At 37.4% G+C, this 20,780-nt stretch overlaps 1 protein-coding gene across 7 annotated transcripts in view; it reads right to left on the minus strand.

Moving 5' to 3' along the window:
• Positions 1-20,780, minus strand: part of Myo9a (myosin IXA) — a 229,491-nt gene that overhangs the window by 162,442 nt on the left and 46,269 nt on the right. For 6 of the 7 annotated variants that reach the window (XM_052188139.1, XM_052188138.1, XM_052188141.1 and 3 more), the window contains 2 exons: positions 5,345-6,255; positions 1,850-1,944 (listed from right to left, as the gene is read on the minus strand). In XM_052188139.1, coding sequence (XP_052044099.1) covers positions 1,850-1,944; positions 5,345-6,184 — 935 coding nt within the window. In that variant the 5' untranslated portion in view covers positions 6,185-6,255. Of the gene's footprint in view, positions 1-1,849; positions 1,945-5,344; positions 6,256-18,409; positions 18,480-20,780 lie in introns of all 7 variants that reach the window. The other variant, XM_052188137.1, reaches the window with a different exon arrangement.

Raw genomic sequence — 20,780 nt, forward strand, 5'->3', positions numbered from 1 at the left:
AATAAACAAGATTTAAGTACTTCTAAAAAGTACAAAGATATCAGTCATCTCTAAAATCATCACAAAATTAAATGTTAAACAAATAAAAGTAACAGCTATAGAAGATCCTTAAGTACACAGTTAAAGAATCCAACCTGAAAAAGCTACAATACAATATGATTCCAACTCTACATTTTGGAAAAAAGTAGTATGGAGCTAGAAAAAGATCAGAAGTTACCAAGACCTGGAAGGTAACAAGGCTGAATAAGCCAAACACAAAAGATTTTTTGCACAGTAAACTATATTGTCTGTACTAAAATGAAAACTGTAAGTAGCATCTCTGCAGTTCTCAAAGACAAAAGAATATAAAACACAATGAACAAACTTTAATACAAGTTATGGATTTCACAATTAGTAAGAATGCAGCAGCTAGGCAGTGGTGGCACACTCCTGTAATCCCAGCACCCTGGGAGGTAGAGGCAAGAGGATTTCTGAATTCAAGGCCAGCCTGGTCTACAGAGTGAGTTCCAGGACAGCCAGGGCTATACAGAGAAACCCTGTCTCGAAAAAAAACAAATCCAAAAAAACAAAACAAAAAAAAAATTAAAAAATTAAAAAAAAATGCAGCAACAATACTGCTCATCACCATTAACAAACAGAGCACACCAACCCAAGATTTATAACAAGGGAAGCTAAGATGGAAATGATACATGGGAACTTTATAATTTCCAGTTCCTTCTGCTGCAAATCTAAAACTGGTCTAAAAAATACTCTATTAATTTTTTAACTTATAAAATATATCACTAGAACAATCAGATGAATCATCACAGAAAATGTAAAGATTTTTATTGTATCAAAATCAAATACCTTGATTAGGAAAATACTAATCTGGATATGTAGTAAAGTGTGATTATCTTCAGAAATAAAGGATTATTTCCTAACCTAAAAATAAATTTTAGAAAATTTATAATATAAACATAAATACATGCAACTGTTAACAGCTAAAAAGTATAATCATGTTCAGAATTATAATTAGGGGGGCTGGAGAGATGGCTCAGTGGGTAAGAGAACCAACTGCTCTTCCGAAGGTCATAAATTTAAATCCCAGCAACCACATGGTGGCTCACAACCATCCATAAAGAGATCTGATGCCCTCTTCTAGTGTCTGAAGACAGCTACAGTGTACTTACATATAATAAATAAATAAATAAATCTTAAAAAAAAAAAAAAAAAAAAAAAAACAAGAATTGTAATTATGGCTGGAGAGATGGCTCAGTGGTTAAGAGCACTGACTGCTCTTCCAAAGGTCCTGAGTTCAATTCCCAGCAACCACATGGTGGCTCACAACTATCTATAATGGGATCTGATGACCTCTTCTGGTGTGTCTGAAGACAGCTACACTATACTCATATACATATAAATAAATAAACCATTAAAAAGCTTTATTTAAAAAAATATAATTAGTCTTACAACTTTCTTACTTTGAACCCACCAAAAATGAGGAAACAAATTTTATGCAGATACCAATGTCATTTAATTCATAGCTTATGTAACTAATAATAACTAAAATACAAATATGCTCCAGGAGCTGGAAAAATAATTCAGTAATTAAGAGCAATGGCTGCTCTTTCAAAGGATCTGGGTACAATTCCTAGCTCTCACATGGTAGCTAATAACCATCTGTAACTCCAGTTCCAGGGGATCTGATGCCCTCTCTTCTGTCCTCCAAGAGCACTGAATTTACATGGTAAATACACACACTAAAAATAAAATAGATTTTAATGTATGTATGCATATATGTACCAAACATATTCATATATAATATATATTCATGTGTGTGTATGTGTGCTCTTAAAGTGGCAGTACTTACCCAAGTACAGTGCCCGTTTCTTGGTAATTTACTTGAATAAACTTGCCAAAACGACTTGAATTATTATTATGAGCTGTCTTTGCATTTCCAAAGGCCTGTAAAAAGAAATAGTCTTTATTTAAAAATAATTTTTAAACGTTCTTTAGTCTTTAGACTAAGAAAACCCAGTAAGGCATATTTGAAGTAGAATAAAAGAAAATAATGAAAAGCTAAAAATAAAATAATAATAATAAGCTTTTTCACCTTATTCTATTTCAGTAAAATAAATCTCAATTTTTTAAAACTTAATATACAGGACTGAAAAAACTAGCTAAGTTCTTGAAAGCACTTGCTGTGCAAGTGTGATGTGAATTCAGATTATAACACTCCTGTAAAAAGCTCAGTGTGGCAATGCGCAACATCTGTAACGCCAACACTGCGGGCAGAAAAGAGGAACCATTCAGCTGGTTCCAGATTTAGTGAGAGACCCTATCTCAAAGGAATGATGACAGTGACAATATAATGTGCTTGTCTTATTTCTACTTCCATGTCTACAGGTACCTCCACCCATATACGTATGTGCATATAACACATACATTCATACACACATACACAAAATTAATATAATGAAAGTACGTTTCTCTGTCAGGCCCATGCCTTTAATCCCAGCACTAGGGAGGCAGAGGCAAGTAGATCTCTCTGAGTCTGAGGCCAGCCTGGTCTACAGATCATTCCAGGACATCCAAGGCTACACAGAGAAACCCTGTCTAGAAATAAACAAACAAAAACATGTTTTTTCGGTCCCAGCAACTTCAGAGTCATGGGAGCTATAGCAATTGCCACATTTGTAAGCACCAGAAGTACCCAGGAAGCCAGGGAAATGCTGATAGCTTAAATCACTGACGGGACCAAATATGGTCAGGCATTACCAGTTAAAGAGGAACCAGAGCTTCTGCCTGTCAACTTTGGAAAACTTTGGATATTGGTAAGTGTGCAGACATGGGTAAATGCTGCCAAAAACAGTACTAGGGCTGCCCCATCACTAACATGATACTGCATAAGCAGCCTGACACTGAGAAGATCAAATGCTTACACAGAAAAGCTAAGGAGAAAATTAAGGATGTGGAGTGGGGTTTTTTTTCTGGGGGAGGGAAGGTTTGAGTATGCTGGTGGCTTGAAGCCACACAAAGAGGCTCATTAAATACTAACAAATTCTTTTAAAATAAAACAATCTCATTAATGTCAAGATTTCTTCATATTCCAAATGTTTATACTAAAGCATTTTGCAAAGCTTAAGAGGCTAAGAAAATAATTACATAAAAACTGATCATTCTAGAAATACATAAATGAAATTCCATTAAAGTACTATAATTATCTATTTAAAACAAAGCTATTCCCAGCACTTAGGAGGCAGAGGCAGGCAGATTTCTGAGGTCAAAGCCAACCTGGTCTACAGAGTGAGTTCTAGGACAGCCAGGGCTATACAGAGAAACCCTGTCTCAAAAAACACAAATAAATAAATAAATAAATAAATAAATAAATAAATAAATAAATAAATAAAACAAAGCTGTTGTACAGATGTTAACAACATAATGTTCTCTACATCATCACCCAAAGTGTATACCAGGTAAGGAATAATGACAAGCAATGTTGACACCACTAGAATAGGGCTGAGGCTCTTCCACAGCACTAGTCATCCCAATTGAACCTGTCTAGCATTTCCAGGAAAAATCTCACTCTAAGGGTTGTCTCCATCTAAACTGACTTATTGATCACTCATTGAAAACAGCCTCTCCACACCCATTATACCACGTTTGTTTCTCCAAACCAATCAGAGGCAATTGTTTAAACACTAAAAATACCTAAGGTGGTAATAATAAAGTGGGGAGTTGGAGGAACCTCATAATTACATGTATAAAATGGGCTTGAGGGGGCTGGAGAGATGGCTCAGCGGTTAAGAGCACTGACTGCTCTTCCAGAGGTCCTGAGTTCAATTCCCAGCACCCACATGGTGGCTCACAACCATCCATAAAAAGATATCTGACGCCCTTTTCTGGTGTTGGAAGACAGCTACAGTGTACTTACTTACATATAATAAATAAATAAATCTTTAAAAAAAAAAAAGAGCTTAAAAAGGTATGAAAGACAGGGCTGGATAGGTGACTTGGCAGTTAAAGGCATGAGCTGCTCTCTGAAAGACCCAGAATTCAATTCTAATGGGGCTAATATCCATTGAAAACTTCAGCTCCAGGAGATCCAATACCCTCTTTTGGCCTCTGCCAGCACTGCACACATGCAAACATGAATGCAGATAAAACACTCATATACATAAAATAATGATACAAAATTTCTTTTAAAATGTATTAAAGATTGCTATACATGTAGAAAGCCATGTGCAGCGGGCAGTGGTGGTGCTCACATGTAATCCCAGCACTCTGGGAGGCAGAGGCAGGCGGATTTCTGAGTTCAAGGCCAGGCTGGTCTACAGAGTGAGTTCCAGGACACCCAGAGCTATACAGAGAAACCCTGTCTCGAAAAAAAACAAATCCAAAAAACCAAAAAAACAAAAAAAAAAGAAAAAGAAAGCCATGCGCATGCAAGACACTTGCAAATGTCAAGGAATATATATGTATAATCAGGAAAGAGCTTAGATTTTTATTTTGAGGCTGTATGACAGTAAAAATAAAAGAAAAAAATAAAGATGATACTTAGCAGGTTAAGGGTAAAATGAGTGCTTCAATGAGCATATAGAACCTCAAAGAAAAACCTGAGAGCATTAATATGTGTGAGCATCTTTAAATGTTCCCAATCAATCATACCACAAAAAACAATGGAGAATTATATGATCCCATGTAAAAAAGAATACAGTATTTAAAATATTGGCTCACAAGTCACAAAACAACCAAACAGCAATAACAAAACTAATAATCATACCTCCTGAAGAAACTTTATTTCCAGAAGTATTACATTATATTAAATTTCAGTTTTCATCTTCTTTGTCAAGCTAAATACAAAGAGAATTTTGCCCTGCTTCTTTGTAAAAAGTTAGGCTATAATTCCAGTGACTCAAAAGAAACTTTTTGAGTTTTTTTTTTCCTTTTGATGGTACTAGTGTTAGAATCTATGGCTTGCACATAGCAAGTAGAACTCTTATCACTAAGCCACATACAATCCTAACTCCTATAAGAATCACTTCCAAAAATAAATTAGTATCATACCTGCCTTGTTTCTTTACCACTTTGAGCTTCCCTTGGCCACTAAAAATGATGTTATCTTTTCACTCTTACCAATCATTCCTTGAAGATTTAAGAAAATTATTTCTAGCTGAGTATGGTGGCATATGCCTTTAATCCCAGGACTAAGGAGGCAGAGGTATATGGATCTCTGTAAGTTCAAGGCCAGCCTGGTCTACATAGTTGCTGGACATATGACAGCTAGAGCTATGTAGAGAGACTTTGTCTTTTTTAAAAAAGGGGTTCGGGGGGAGAAAGAGAAAATTATTTCTATATACCTTACCTCAAGCACTGGTCCAGCTCCAAGAATAATCTGTTCTACTCCACTAGCAAATCCTTTCTGACTGAGGGCAGTAAGGTGGTGAATAAGAAAGTTTGTGCTTTGAGTCTTCCCAGAACCACTCTCTCCTGAAATCACAATACACTGATTCTTTTTGCGCTGAAGCATAGCATGATAAGCTACATCTGCCACAGCATATATGTGGGGTTCAAGTTTTCCCAACTGGTGGTTATCATACATTTTGACATATTTGGGGTTATAAATAGGAAGAAATTTGAATGGGTTGATAGCTATTAGAATACTGCCAACGTAAGTATAAATTTTTTCATGTTTAAAGCGATTCCGTAGGTTTTCTAAGAGAGTTTTCTCATTCAAATCAGGCAAGCTACATAAATCATCAAAGTCTTTCTGTTGAGGTTGTGGAAGAAAACCCCGCTCCATCATTCTGCGGCGCTCTTCGGTTACCCGTAGCCATGACTGGAGGCTACCATAATGAATTGACCCATCAAGGTTTTTTTCTCTCAGAAGAAAGCGGTAGTCCTCTCCACTCAAGCGATTTTCCAAAGCCATTCGAGGCCACAACATCATTCTTTGAACTGGACAGTCGGTTGGATTGAGTATCCATTCTTCTCCACCAAATTCCTTTACCTCGGCTAAAACGTAGCATTTTGTCTTGTCTAAGTGAAGTCTGTTTATAAGGGAGTCAATCACCTCAGCAGCCGTGGAGTTTTTTCTGGCAGGAATTGGACAGTAAATTGTTCCTTCTGAAATTGTCCCAGGATATATTCGCAATGTGTGCTCATTATCCTCAAAGCGTCGTCTTCCTCCATCACTTACATTCATATTGGATCTTGTCCCATCAGAAAGGACAATGTGTGTTCAGGACTGAGCAAACCATTTTCTTGGCACAAGAACTGGAACACAAAAAAATAGAAACACTGAGTGGTCACAATGAATATTGCTTTCTGTATTCAAAAATGAAAGCCTTGGGCTAGAGAGATGGCTCAATGGTTAAGAGCCTGCTCTTCCAGAGGTCCTGAGTTCAAATCCCAGCAACCACATGGTGGCTCACAACCATCTATAATGAGATCCGATGCTTTCTTCTGGTGTGTCTGATGACAGCTACAACAATATTAACTGCAGCTTTCTGAATATAAACTCACTGTATAAGAACAAGAATTAAGCCAAGTATGGTGGCACATGCTTGCAATACCAAGTAAAGGCAGTAAAATTAAAGAGTTCTAAGCTATCCTTTCGGTATCTGGTAACTTTGTGGTCATCCAGAGTTACTAAATCTTCTTTCCAAGGGGCAGGGAAAATAATAAGTATTGAAAAATAATTTCAGTGAAACCATATAACATTAAGTTTTATTATCTGAGTAGGGGTACTTTCTAAAAACATCAATATGTAAAAATATGTAGGACTATTTTGTTATTCAACAATAACCTAAAAGTAAAAGCAAATTACTATTCTGTTATATCTTTGAAGACTCTTACTAAAGACTGAATTAAGGGGACAAAATGATTACACAAAACTGATTAATCATCTTATACACAAAATCTCTTAATAATGCAGAAATAAGAAAGATGTCATCAATAAAACAAATGTTTTGGGAAACTCACTAAAACAGAAAGATGAGGGAGGGGGTAGCGGGGCGGTGGTGGCGCACGCCTTTAATCTCAGAACTTGGGAGGCAGAGGCAGGCAGATTTCTGAGTTGGAAGCCAGCCTGGTCTACAAAGTGAGTTCCAGCACAGCCAGGGCTACACAGAGAAACCCTGTCTCAAAAAAAACAAAACAAAAAAAAAAAACAAAAAGAAAAAAAGAAAAGGAAAAAGAAAAAGAAAAAGAAAGAGAAAGAGAAAAAGAAAGAGAAAGAGAAAAAGAAAAAGAAAAAGAAAAGGGAAAAGAAAAGGAAAAAGAAAAAGAAAAAGAAAAAAGAAAAAAGAAAAGAAAGATGGGAATAGAGATTACAGTTAAAAGCAAGAAAAAAAAATCAGAAACCTACTATTTAGATTATTTTCAGGGAATTCTTGGATCTCTGCTCCCTTCCTCATGGTCAAGAAAGGAGATTTAACAGGATCAACTTACAGATCATAACTTTAACTTGTTGAGCCAAGTTGACAAAATTATACAAGTAGAGACCATCACAGATTTTATTCTAACCCCTACTTTGTTCTTCAATGCCACTGGATCTACTTTTATCAACTTGACTCCACTTTTCATATCCTTACAATTTCTAAAATTCTACATACACTACTTCCAGATAAATGATTACAGCTTTTACTAGTTACCTAAAAAATTATTTCCTTTAAATGGTTTCTCTACCTCAATTTATTTCTATCTCTTCTCTACCCTTCTGCTAATATCTACAAAAAAAAAAAAAAAAAAAAAAAAAAGTTATATCCTTCCTAAGACTAGCAAAAACTTTTCAATCTTCGTTTTTTTGTTTGTTTGTTTTTTGGATTTTTGGTTTTTTGAGACAGAGTTTCTCTATATAGCCCTGGCTGTCCTCCTGTAACTCACTCTGTAGACCAGGCTGGCCTCAAACTCAGAAATCCTCCTGCCTCTACCTCCTAGAGTTGCAGGGATTACAGACATTTGCCACCACCACCCGGCCTTCAATTTTTTAAAAGTTTTTTTTTTTTTTTAATTATTTATCTTATGTATGTGGGTACACTGTAGCTGTCTTCAGACACACCAGAAGAGGACATCAGATCCTATTACATATGGTTGTGAGTCACCATGTGGTGGCTGGGAATTGAACTCAGGACCTCTGTAAGAGCAGTCAGTGCTCTTATCCACTGAGCCCTCTCTCCAGCCCTCAATATTCATTTGTAATTTAGATCCATCAAGTTAAAACAAACACACTTGGGTGAAGGGAACGGTTCCATCTATACAGTGCTTGTCTCACAAGATCAGATCCTAGAACCCACATAAAAAAAATCCAGGCATGATGGTGTGTGTTTTTAACCCTAGGAGCAGGAGCAGCAAAAAGGTATTTAAGTACCTGGAGCTTTCCAGCCAGCCTCTCTAATCAGATCAGTGAGCTCAGGTTCAGTGACAGACTATGTATGGAAAAATAAAGTAGAGAAAGACAAGGAAGACTCCTAACAACTGGACATATTCTTTGTTTTACTTATTTCATCTTTTAACACAAAAATAAGGGCTTTTTAAAAAATTCTGCTGGAAACATGATCTCATACAGCCAAATTAGCCTTGAAGTCACTATGTAAGGATACCTTGAACTCCTGATTCTCCTGCCTCTACTTCCAAAATCCTGAGCATATGTGCTATGTCTAGTATATGTGCAATTTTTAATTTCATTTTTTTTCTGTGTACGTGCTTGTGTTTGTATCTGTGTTCCCTGTTTGTGTGGGTCCTAGAGGAGTGGCCAGAAGATCTTGGATGGTGAGTCATAACAATTGCGTACTACCAGTCATGGGTAATGGAAATTAACTGGGCTCCTCAGCCAAACAGCAAGTACACTTGACCACTGAGATTTTTCTCTAGTTTCTTTCTAATGTATTCTTTTCTAAAACATAAAAAAAAAAAAATCATTTACCTTAATTTTGTGTTACCACATTCTTTGCAAAGACCTCTGATCAGAAATTACTTTTACTTTTATCCTAGATGGTCTCTAAACAGATGAATATATAAAAGATAGCTCAAATGAAACAAGTTTGGAACATTCTACAGAGATAACCATTATCTTGAGGTTGGTATTATATTGTTACATGTTTATTACCTGGGTACATTTCCATAAATTATACATACTATTGTTTCCTGTTTTTAACCTTTAAGAATGATATCACACTATACTTAATACTGTGCTAATACATTCAAGTTCGGTAAATGCCAAATCATATCACATAATTTTAGGACTGTTCATCAACATAACTATGACTATTTCCAACACTATACTAAAGCAGTGATGTTAAGTTCTTATATATATATATATATCCTCATATCTCTCTCCTAAAATTTCTTTGGGCTTTGCACAGGATACCTATTAACAATCAGATAATATTTTTTTTAAGTTGTTTGAACAACAGTTCTGAAAGCAAGAATGAAAGTTCAAATTTTCTGCCTCCACATAAAACACTAATTTTGTAAGAACTGAGTTTCTACCAGTCTAATGTATGAAAAGAGGTCTGATAAACTGGCTATTTGGATAAAGGTGCTCCCCCCCCCCCCCCCCCCCCCCGTGACCTGAGTTTGATGCCTGGAAAACTACATGATGGATGAAAGAATCAACTCATTCAAGTTGGCCACTTACTTCCACATAGATCATCTATGCACACACACAATCAAAATACGTTTTAAAGGGCTAGTTCATTTTATTTTGCATCTCTGATTATTAGTAAGTCGGGGTGACTTCTAATCCTTCCATTTGCCATTTTAACTGATCATTTATTATTTTTCCTTTTTATAGATTCTCTTTTCCTTATCAATCTGAATAAGCTTTTTGCATTCTATTTTTGATATCAATCTTCAGATGAATATGCAGAATAGATTTCATAATAGCCAGTGGCTTATATTTTAATTATATTTTCTTATTTTGTGCGTATGTGCCAAGGAACACACAAATGGAGATTATTTTATTCTGATACAGCTTTGATTTATAGATCAGTGTCATAAAAAACTGACAAAATAGCTGGGCAGAGTAGCACACACCTACAACCCCAACACTTGAGGAGCAGGAGAAAGAAAACCATTACAAGTTCAAAGCCAGTCTGGTCTAATACTGAGCCCCTATCTCAAAAACAAATTTAAAATAAAGAAGATAAAGAAAATGACATCTTAGTGACATTATCTCCCTTTCATGACTACTGTTGTTATACTTTTTAATTGCATTGTATCTTTTACTTCTAGTCTATAATGTTCATATCCACCAGATCTCATGGTGCCCATTTAAATATCTTAATTGTTTTAGGACCTATTAACTCCTTACCCATCCTTAAGAAGCCTAGTAAACCAAATATTTTCAGACTAATGTCATTCAGGTTACTTTTACTTTGTATCTTCCACAGCATTTATTACATGCCTTTCTATGTTTCAAAACCTAGCATTGTAGGTACACTTCTTAAGCAATATTTTTTTCGTACAACCTTACTACAAATCTGTTTACTTTTTCGTTTAAAACGTATCTATCAAAATCATGGCTTTAAACTAGTAAGTTTGGGGACTAAAGAAATGGATTAATGGTTAACAGCACTAGCTACTCCCCCAAGAGTAACCAGGTTTGATTCCCAGCACCCACTTGGGAGGTTCACAAGTGACTGTAACTCCAGTCCCAGGGGATCTAATGCCCTCTCCTACATCTGAGGGCACTGCATGCACATAAATGCAGATAAAACATTTATAACCTGAGTCTTTTTAAATTTGTAATAATAATCAGTATTTATTTTCCCTCCTTTGTCTTCTATAGTTATCTCAACAAGCAGATTCTGCTCAGTAATAAGGGTGAATAAACTAGCAAGTTCTAGCTGTGACCGATGGCCTTTGGCAATTGTCAGCAGTAAAGTCACATCTTATGATGAGACTATGCCCTATACCGCTCTAAGAAATTCACTGAATAACTATGACTTGATCCCTACAGATGTACCTGACAGAACTCTACTTTGGTCCATGATTTCCAGCAATGAGTTACATCTTAGCTATTTCACCTGCAGGTTCCCAACAATGCTTCACTCAGCACATTGTGCTCTACTCCCTTCTTGAATAATATACTTGTGTGCCCCCCCCCTAGTTTTATTGTTTTATTAGTCATTACCTTAGGCTTCAAAGAAAGTTTAAAAAAATCCATCTTAATGGTAAGACAGTCCTTGCAAAACTGCCTAAAAAACAGGATGTGGTGGTAGATGTCTTTAATACCAAAATTAAGGAGGCAGAGGCAAGCAAATCTCTGAGTTAGAGGCCAGTCTAGTGTATAGAGCAAGTTCCAGGACAGCCAGGGCCACTCAGAAACTGTCTTAAAAAACCATCACCAGCTGGGCAGTGGTAGTGCATGCCTCAAGGCCAGCCTGGTCTACAGAGTGAGTTCCAGGACAGCCAGGGCTACACAGAGAAACCCTGTCTTGAAAAAAACAAAATCCAAAAAAACCAAAAGCCGAAAAGAAAGGAAGGAAGGAAGGAAGGAAGGAAGGAAGGAAGGAAGGAAGGAAGGAAGGAAGGAAGGAAAGAAAGAAAGAGAGAGAGAAAGAGAGAAAGAAAGAAAAAGGAAATCAATTTTGACCAAGTTAATTTCATTCTTCCTAGACAAGCTGATCACAGAGAACCATACTCAAACTTTTGCTGCAAGTATTAGAAAGTAGTCAGGCAGTAGTGGCGCACACCTTTAATCCCAGCACTTGGGAGGCAGAGGCAGGCAAATTTCTGAGTTCAAGGCCAGCCTGGTCTACAGAGTGAGTTCCAAGACAGTCAGAGCTATACAGAGAAACCCTGTCTCGAAGGAAGGGGAGAGGGAGAGGGAGAGGGAGAGGGAGAGGGAGAGGGAGAGGGAGAGGGAGAGGGAGAGGGAGAGGGAGAGGGAGAGGGAGAGGGAGAGGGAGAGGGAGAGGGAGGAGAGGGAGAGGGAGGAGAGGGAGAGGGAGGAGAGGGGGAGGGGGAGGGGGAGGGGGGAGGGGGAGGGGGAGGGGAGGGGGAGGGGGAGGGGAGGGGGAGGGGGAGGGAGAGGGGGAGGGGGAGGGGGAGGGGGAGAGGGAGAGGGAGAGGGAGAGGGAGAGGGAGAGGGAGAGGGAGAGGGAGAGGGAGAGGGAGAGGGAGAGGGAGAGGGAGAGGGAGAAGAGAAGACTTTTAAAAGTAGACAGGAGGAGTCAAGACACCTAACCCTAACCCTAAGAAGACCTACAGACTCAACTAACCTGAGCCCATGAGGGTCCAACAGAGACTGAACCACCAATCAAAGAGCAGCAGGGGCTGGACTTAGACCCCTATACATTTGTAGCAGATGTGTAGCTTTATCTTCATGTGGGCTCCCTAATAATTAGAGTGAGGGGCTGTCTCTGACTTTGTTGCCCGCTACCACTGGATGCCCTTCACCTAGGTGGACTGCCTGGTCAGGACTCAGAAGGATAGGATGCACTTAGTAGTGCTTTGACTTTATATCCTAGGGCAGAGTGGTACCCAAGAGGAGCTTCCCCTTCTCTTAGGTGAAGGAAAAGGGGTAATAAGAGGAGGTATTTGTGAGGGTAGGACTTGGAGAAGTGAAGGGAGAGGGGTTGCAATCAGGATGTTAAAATTAATAAATTAAAAAAAAAAAAACAGTCCAGGAAGGATGGCACATGTTTTTAGTTCAAGCATTCAGGAAGCAGTGGGAGAAAGATCTCTTGAGTTTGAAGGCAGCCTGATCTACGTGGTGAGCTCCATGACAGCCAGAACTACATAGGGAGATCCTGTCTCAAAGGCAAAGAAATAAAACAAACAAAAATAAATACAAGATTGTTAAAGTAAAATGATACAGATCTAAAATTACTGACAGCCACCTATTCTGAATGTATAGAAATTTCCCTGCAGTAACAAAAAAAAAATTAAACTAACACATACAATAAGGTCTTATCAATATATCTGTGCCAATAAATGCAATTGTGTCTAAATAAATAAGCTCAGCCATTGAACTCTAAATATGCCAAAGTCCCTTTTATATCCCCTGAGCAATTTAAAGGTGGATTCCTCTTTCTAGAACTAAGGAACTATCGCATTTCAGTGTAACACTCAAAGAACATAAACATCCTTTGTAACTCAAACTCCTAATTTCCAAAAGTCTGAGTCTCAAGAGCCAAAAATACACCTGTATAAATTCTACTAATCCCTTAATTATTCTGATATCCATACTTGGGGAACCAAACAGATTCAAGTAGAGCAGATTCAAGCCTCTAAAGTCAAATTCACTATTCAAACTGAAGGATTAAGCTTATTTGGGAAATGAGAAACTTATATTATCAATTGTGCAAAAAATATGAAAACTGATTAATGTCAAAGTGAAAAAAATCAAAATTATATATAAAGGAATACATATATTAAAATTAATCAAAACAGATTTGGGGGGAAATCTTCCAGTTTTCATTTTACAGTTTCACCAAGAGTAAGTTTAATAAGCACTGCTTCATTTAAGTTCAAAAGTAATTTTCTGGGACATAAAATAAACATCTACTGGCATACATAAAACAAAAAAAAAGGTACTTTAAGATAAAGATCATATTTCAAGTCAACAGAAGAAAACAGGAGTCATTTAAACTTGATATAAGGCTGTGGGTTTGGTGGAGAACACCTACAATCCCAACACTTAGAAGGTAGAGGCAAGAAAATCAAGAGTTCCAGAGCAGCCTTGGCATATACTGAGTCTAAGGCCAGGCTGGGTTACATGAGGCCTCATCTCAATAGAAAAAGAAAGGTGTAGAGCTCTGCTATCTCATATGTAGAGATATAATAGGTCACACTACAAGTTCCCACTACCAAAGACATAGGGAGCCATAGGGTGGTCTACCCCACCATTAAACTGCAACATAAAATACAACCAACTTCTTCCAAGTTGCTCCGTTTTATCCCAGCAATGAGTAATGGAATTAATATAGAAAACTGGAACCAAAAAGTGGTATCAACTTCTGTGATAAGCTTGACTATTAGGCTCTTGCGCCTTTATGAGCTTGTCTGCAGAACGAATAAAGAATTTGAAACTGGAGGCTAAAGAAGCCTTAGAATACTATATACAGAGATTAATGTGTCTACACATGAGAGAAAGAACAAAATGCTAATAGAATTGCAAACAGTACAGATTGCTCAAAGGTTTTAGAGAGGAAAAAGGACTGTAGGAAACTGGACTAGAGACTGTTCATGTTATGTTCTGGCAAATAATCTGGGTGTATTCTGTATCTTGAAAACTTGAATGAATTCAAATGCATTTTACATTTTGAGATAGCTAGCTATGAGCCTAAGAGGTTAGGGTTAGAATTACAGACTGAATGGGAAGCTAATGTGGTCCGCTCACTTGGCTCACAGACAGCAGCACTGTTTGGAAAGACTGTGGAATCTTGAGGTGGTGGGTCACTGGTGGGTAACATTGGCTGGCTCCTCTTCTCGCCAAAACCTCTGCTTCCTGATCTTAACAAATACTAGAAGCTCTCATCACTACCGGCAGATAGAGTCTCAGCTGCCACGCCTCCTTCACCATAACAGTAAATACTACTAACTACTGAGCTATTTCTCCAGCCCCATCACAGAAATTTATTGGCAGATGTTAGTAGGTAGATTTATACATTTTCATACAATATAAACAGAAGAAATAAACCAGGCGGGGTTGGAGAGATGGCTCAGCGGGTAAGAGTACCGACTGCTATTCCAAAGGTCATGAGTTCAAATCCCAGCACCCACATGATGGCTCACAACCATCTGTAAAGAGATCTGACACTCTCTTCTGGTGTCTGAAGACAGCTACACTGTACTTACATATATTAAATAAATAAACCTTTAAAAAAAAAAAGAAAGAAACCAGGCAAATGTGTACATCTTTAAAAATTTATGAAAATATAAATGATTTGCCTACAACTATAACTATTATGGGGAATGAGCTATTAAACATTTTGAACTTATTTTAGATTCGTGACTATTGGGAAAAGATGTTCAAGACCTAATATTAGAACTGTGGAAATGATTGGGTAAAGCTCTTACCATGCAAGCCTAAGAACCTGACTTTGGACCTCTAGAACCCACATAAAACCAGACACAGCAACATATATTTGTAGTTCCAGCACTCCTATGGTGAAATGAGAGGTGGAGACAGGGAAATCCCCAAAAGCTCATGTATGCGCCAGCTAGCAGTAAACTTAGCAGTAAACAAGAAACTGTCTTAAACAAGGTAAAAGGCAAGGACCACCACCTAATGCTGCCCTTTAATTTTCACTCATTGTAGATTCTGCTCAAATAGGAACCCCTAAAAAGAAGCTTTCCCTTATTATTCTAAAATAGCCCTATAAAAAGAAATAAAACAATTTTTAATCAAAATAATCCTTTACTGTGCATTTCTCTATCTGTATCTCCCCTTCCCCTGATTTACTTACTTTTTAAAAAAGATTTATTCATTTTGTATATATGAATATACAATAGCTATCTTCAGACACACCAGAAGAGGGCACCAAATCCCACTACATTCCTGTGATATTCTGGCAGACTGTAGGTGATTTCTACCCTAGTCCTAAGAATTTGCCTGAGGCTATATTGAAAAGTAATGGACTAATGTCTTTGGTAGAAAATATTTCATAACAGTTTAATAAATAAAATAATGTTGACTCTGTTACATTATTTATCACTCACTCTTATGCAGGTCTCCAACTGAAAAGAGCAGGTGAAGCTAGGCGTGGTGGCACATGCCTTTAATCCCAGAGATCGAGACCAACCTGGTCTACAAACTGAGTCCAGGACAGCCAGTGTTGCTATTATACAGAGAAACCCTTACTCAATAAACACACACAAACACACACACACACACACACCACTGAGAGAGAGAGAGAGAGAGAGAAGACAGACCGACAGACAGACAGGGGGTGGGGGCAGAAAAGGAGAAAGGAAAGAGGAAGGAGCAGATGGGCAAAAGAAACATAACATGTACAATTTGAAGAGAAAAAGAACCTAAAAAATTTTAATGTCAGGCTGGGTGGCCAGTCTCATCTACAAAGTAAGCTCTTGAGACAGCCATGGCTATTACAGAAACCCTGTCTCAAAAGGAAAATAGGAGGGTGGTGGTAGTGGAGCCAAGATTTGTGCTAAAAAGAGATAAGGATATTAAGAAGATAGATCCAAAATGGGATAAAGGGAGTGACTTCTTAAGGCAAGATATCAGTCAGTTAAGCTTCCAATTTATGAAAAGACCTAAAGAATTTTCTGCCTCTAAAACACAACATAAAGGAAAGCTGCTGAAAATATGATTCAAGAAGGGCAGGCTCCATCCCAAGTGGGCAGCTGAATTTGGCAATGTTGTCTATGTGGTTCTGGCTTCAGAGGCATGAAGGATACACAAGGGGTTGTAGAATCTTCTTCCATGGTTAAAGAAAACCAGAGGCCAGGCACATGGCAGGGAAGACCAGGAATGAAGGCCATGAGAGAGTATCAGAGAGGCATCTCTCTGACATTAGACAAGGAGCTTATGTTGTGAATGACTGTCCTCTAAGACAAGCAATAACCATCTTGAGTAGTTCAGCTGTGCCCCTTTCAAAAGACAATCCCCAGCTGGGCTAGTTAACAGTTTACACCCAGGTATAGAGGCATGAAAGTAAGGCCTGAGACTTTTTTTCTCCTGAATATAACTGCTCCCTGACACCTGGCAATACTACACGACCTGGAGGAGGAGCACATATAGTTTAGGGAAGACTAGAATAAGGGGTTTCAGCTATGTAGCTACAGAAAAGCACTCATCCCTGCTTGGTAAGAGTCTTAGGTGTGTTTGGGAAGGAGTACTCCCTCTCCCTTCATCCAAGCTTTGTCAGGAAGCCCAACTAATTGATTGGTTCCTTTGAGGAAATTTTGATGGAAACATGTCTGGGTTTTGGGGAGAAAAACTTTGGAAGTTTAGCAACAGAACTACAGAATTTGCAATTTGTTTTGCTAGGTTTCCATCTTGTTTTAACAGAGTACTTCCCCACTATTCCCCAACTTCTCCATTTTAGATAGTACATAATCTATGTCACTGTATGTTGGAAGCATGTAAGTTGCTTTTATAATGGACTACAGTTAAGAGATTGCTCAGAAGAGATTTTGAACTTTGGACTTTGAACAGTATTGAGATAAACTGAAAAACTATGAAATTTTTTAAGAATTATTAATTATTATTTATTTAATGTATAAGTACACTGTAGTTGTCTTCAAACACATCAGACTAAGATCACATTACAGGTAGTTGTGAGCCACCATGTGGTTTGTGAGAATTGAACTCAGGACCTCTGGAAGAGCAGTCAGAGCTCTTAACTGCTGAGACATCTCCCCAGTCCCCAACTATGGAATTTTTAAAGTTGTACTAAAATGAATTCTTCATTATGTTATGGCCACAAAACTATGGAGGCCAAAAAATAAAATATGATGGTTAAAAAACATCCCTTGTAAGTCTCATGCATTTGAATATTTGGTTCCAAATTGGTAGTTGTTTAGGGAGGGTTTGGAGGTTGGGCCTTGCTGGAAGAAGTATGCCACTGGGAGTCAGGTTTGAGATTTCCCAGTATACCCTCTCTTCTTCCTGTTTGTAGATCAAGATGTAAATTCTGAGTGGCTGTTCCATCACCAAGCCTGCCTGTCTGCTGCTAAGTTTCCTGATGTATTCTTATTATCCTGGAACAATAAACCCCAAATAAACTCTTTCTTCTTTAAGTTGCCTTGGTCACAGTATTTTATCATTAACAATAGAAAAGTATCTAATACACCAGCATTACACTAAATTGAGGAAAATCAAACCCATTCCTCTAAAATCAGGAATGAGACATGGACATTCATTTTTTCCACTTTTATTTAATACAGTGCTTCAAAAGAAACAAGGTAGTTAAGGCCAGAGGAAAACATAAATGGGATATAAAGAAAGAAAGGAGAACTCAAATTATCCCTATATATAGGCAATATGATCATGTGCTTAAGAGACCCTAGAGGGATCTGGAGAAACGGCTCAGTGATGTTCCACAACTACAAGGATCTGGAGTTCTGGTCCCAGCATCCATATAACAAGCTGGGCATGGTCCTGTGCATATATCTAACACCAGCACCACTGGAGTGAGAAGGAATAGAGGACTGCTGGCTTGCTGGCTGCCAAGTTAGATGAAAAATAAGCTCCAGGTTCAGGGAACCCCTCCTCAAAGGAATAAGGTGCACAATAATAAGAGGACATTCAAAGCACCCTCTAGCCTCCATACAAACACACACAAGGGTAAACACCCATACACACTCATGCATACACCATAAAGAGACAAAGAAACAGAAGATCAAAAAGGAAAAATCCTAGAGATGATGCAGTCAGAAAATTCTCAGTTCTGATAAAACATTTTCAGCAGTAGCAAGATAAAATAAATTAATAATCAATATACAGGAAACCAACCTTTTTCATACAGCATTAATAAGCATGCTGGGGGGGAATCAAATCAGGGAACAACCCCATCCACAATAGCCTAAAAAAGAGATGAACAACTACAATGAAAAACTTTATACTGAAGACATTAGAACATAAAAAGATATCCCATGCTCATGGATCAAAATTAGTATCATGGGAAGAGAAGATGACTCAACAAGTTCACCCTTGTGACACAAGCATCTCAGAGTTGAGATCTCCAGAAGCCACATTAAAAGATAGATAAACAAGGCAACCCACGTGTAATGCCAACATATAAGCAGCAAAGACAGGGTCTTTCCAGTGCAAACTGACAATCAGACTAACCAAAACAACAAGTCCCAAGTTAAATAAGAAAATTTATCTTAATAAGACAGAGAATATAATTAAGAGACACAAGAGCCTACAAACATCTCCACACACACATGAACTTTCATACACATGCATGTAGAACTTCCAAACATATAGAAAAGACTAATATTGTAAAATAGACTTTGCTAGAACTTGAGAGATGGCTCTGGTCAAGATCACTTGCTATCATTCTGGAAAAGGATAAAAAAAATTGGATGTAACCAAAAGTGAGCTATATATTTAACACAATCACCACCAAAATGGAGGAGGGGAGGATCAGATACTTCAAAATACTTACTCCTTTTAATAAAAGTATTTTAAAACTTTCAAAAACATTACTATGTTTAATGGTATATTAATAGTGAACAATTATTATTAAAAGTATAATTAATAATTATTAATAATGAATGGTTGATAATTGTGTAATTTTAATGGTGTGTATATATAGGTATGTATGCATGTGTAGGCATGTACTGCCTGATACTTTAGGACTTCTTATTCTTTCTCTGAAGCTTCTAATCCACCTCCTTTTTGCATGTGGCTGCTTACCAATCCTCCCTGTCTACCTCAGAAAGTAATGGTTTTCTCTCCTTTTCCCCATCTCCTTCCTCTAGGCAGCTTTCTTGCCTTAGGATTTTTCTTTCAGGCTATAACAAAAATGTGTCCTCAAGCTTTTAAAAAGGGGTGGGGGATAAATACAATAAATGTCAAACTATTACAACTGTCAACGTAGGCAACAGATCAGATGGACTGAGTAAAGCTTAGCATTTGAGGTAAGACAGGGTTAGAAGAGAACTCAGGAAATGGTAATTATAGGTAGGGAAACAATATATATTACTTACACCCAGCAGCAAATTTAGAAGGACAGCAAAATAAGAGTTACTTTTTTCAAATTTTATTTTCATCCAAAAATTTATTTCAGATTAACCTTCACTTAAGTACTTCTTTTGATGTGTCTTGGGAATCAGAACTATAGTGAATATATCCATAGCTACTTATATCTTCCATAAACTGCACATTTGGAGGTCTTGTTAAAGACAGATAATACTTAATTGAGGCAGGACAGTAAAAGAGGAAAAATTACTGGGATGCATAAATGTAAAGAACCCATTCACCTTGGGATCTCGTTTGTGATTCCAGTTGCCTGAGACTCAAAAAACTTCTCAACTAATGATATGATGTTCATTTTCCTAAAGACCTCTTAAATAACGATGAATGAAACAATAAACTATGTTTGCTTGAAAACAAAATACTTGTAACCTTGAGTTTAACTGTGAGAGCACTCTTCTCTTATTCCTCAACCCAAATTCTTTAAGTAACTCATATTTAAGAAAAGTAACCTTATCTAGTTTTTATGTAATTTTAAACTTAATTTTTTTGAACTTTGCTTAATTTTTAAACCTTGTAAGTTACATCCTTAGAAACTTATAACAAACAACACAATCACACACAGACACAGCTATTATAAAGTATCTTCTCTCTCAAAGCTTATACCCATGGCTCAGGAAATGTATAATTCATTCAGGTCCCTCTCCCTAAATGCTTGTGCATTTTCAAATCTAAAGCATACACTTTCCCTTATCTCTACTTAATAAATACACTAACTTTGCTGTAGTCTATGGCATAACCAAAAACTCAGCTTTGCTTTAGTGGGATGCATAAGAGTTTGAAATGCGTTAGGCTGCAGGCTATCTACATGTCAACACTGACCATAAAATGAGCATCAAACTATTCATATTCAGCATCATTTTCCACATTCTCACACCTATCCATAAGGATATAGTACTTATTTGGGATGATATCTCTCAAGTAGAACATATGCTTCCATATCAGGATTGTCTGCATGTGGTTAGTGACTTTTCAGATATGTATACTATTAATCAGTTCAACAATTTAGAAATAAACGTTACAGACTCACATTTGCACCTTCAATATACTAACTATGAGAGTTGTTCAGTCATATGAGCTGACTGTTTAACAAACCGCTTTTGTCTATTTTGGAAGAAGTATC

Source organism: Apodemus sylvaticus, chromosome 7 (assembly GCF_947179515.1).
Source record: "Apodemus sylvaticus chromosome 7, mApoSyl1.1, whole genome shotgun sequence".
NCBI classification, from domain to species: Eukaryota; Metazoa; Chordata; class Mammalia; order Rodentia; family Muridae; genus Apodemus; species Apodemus sylvaticus.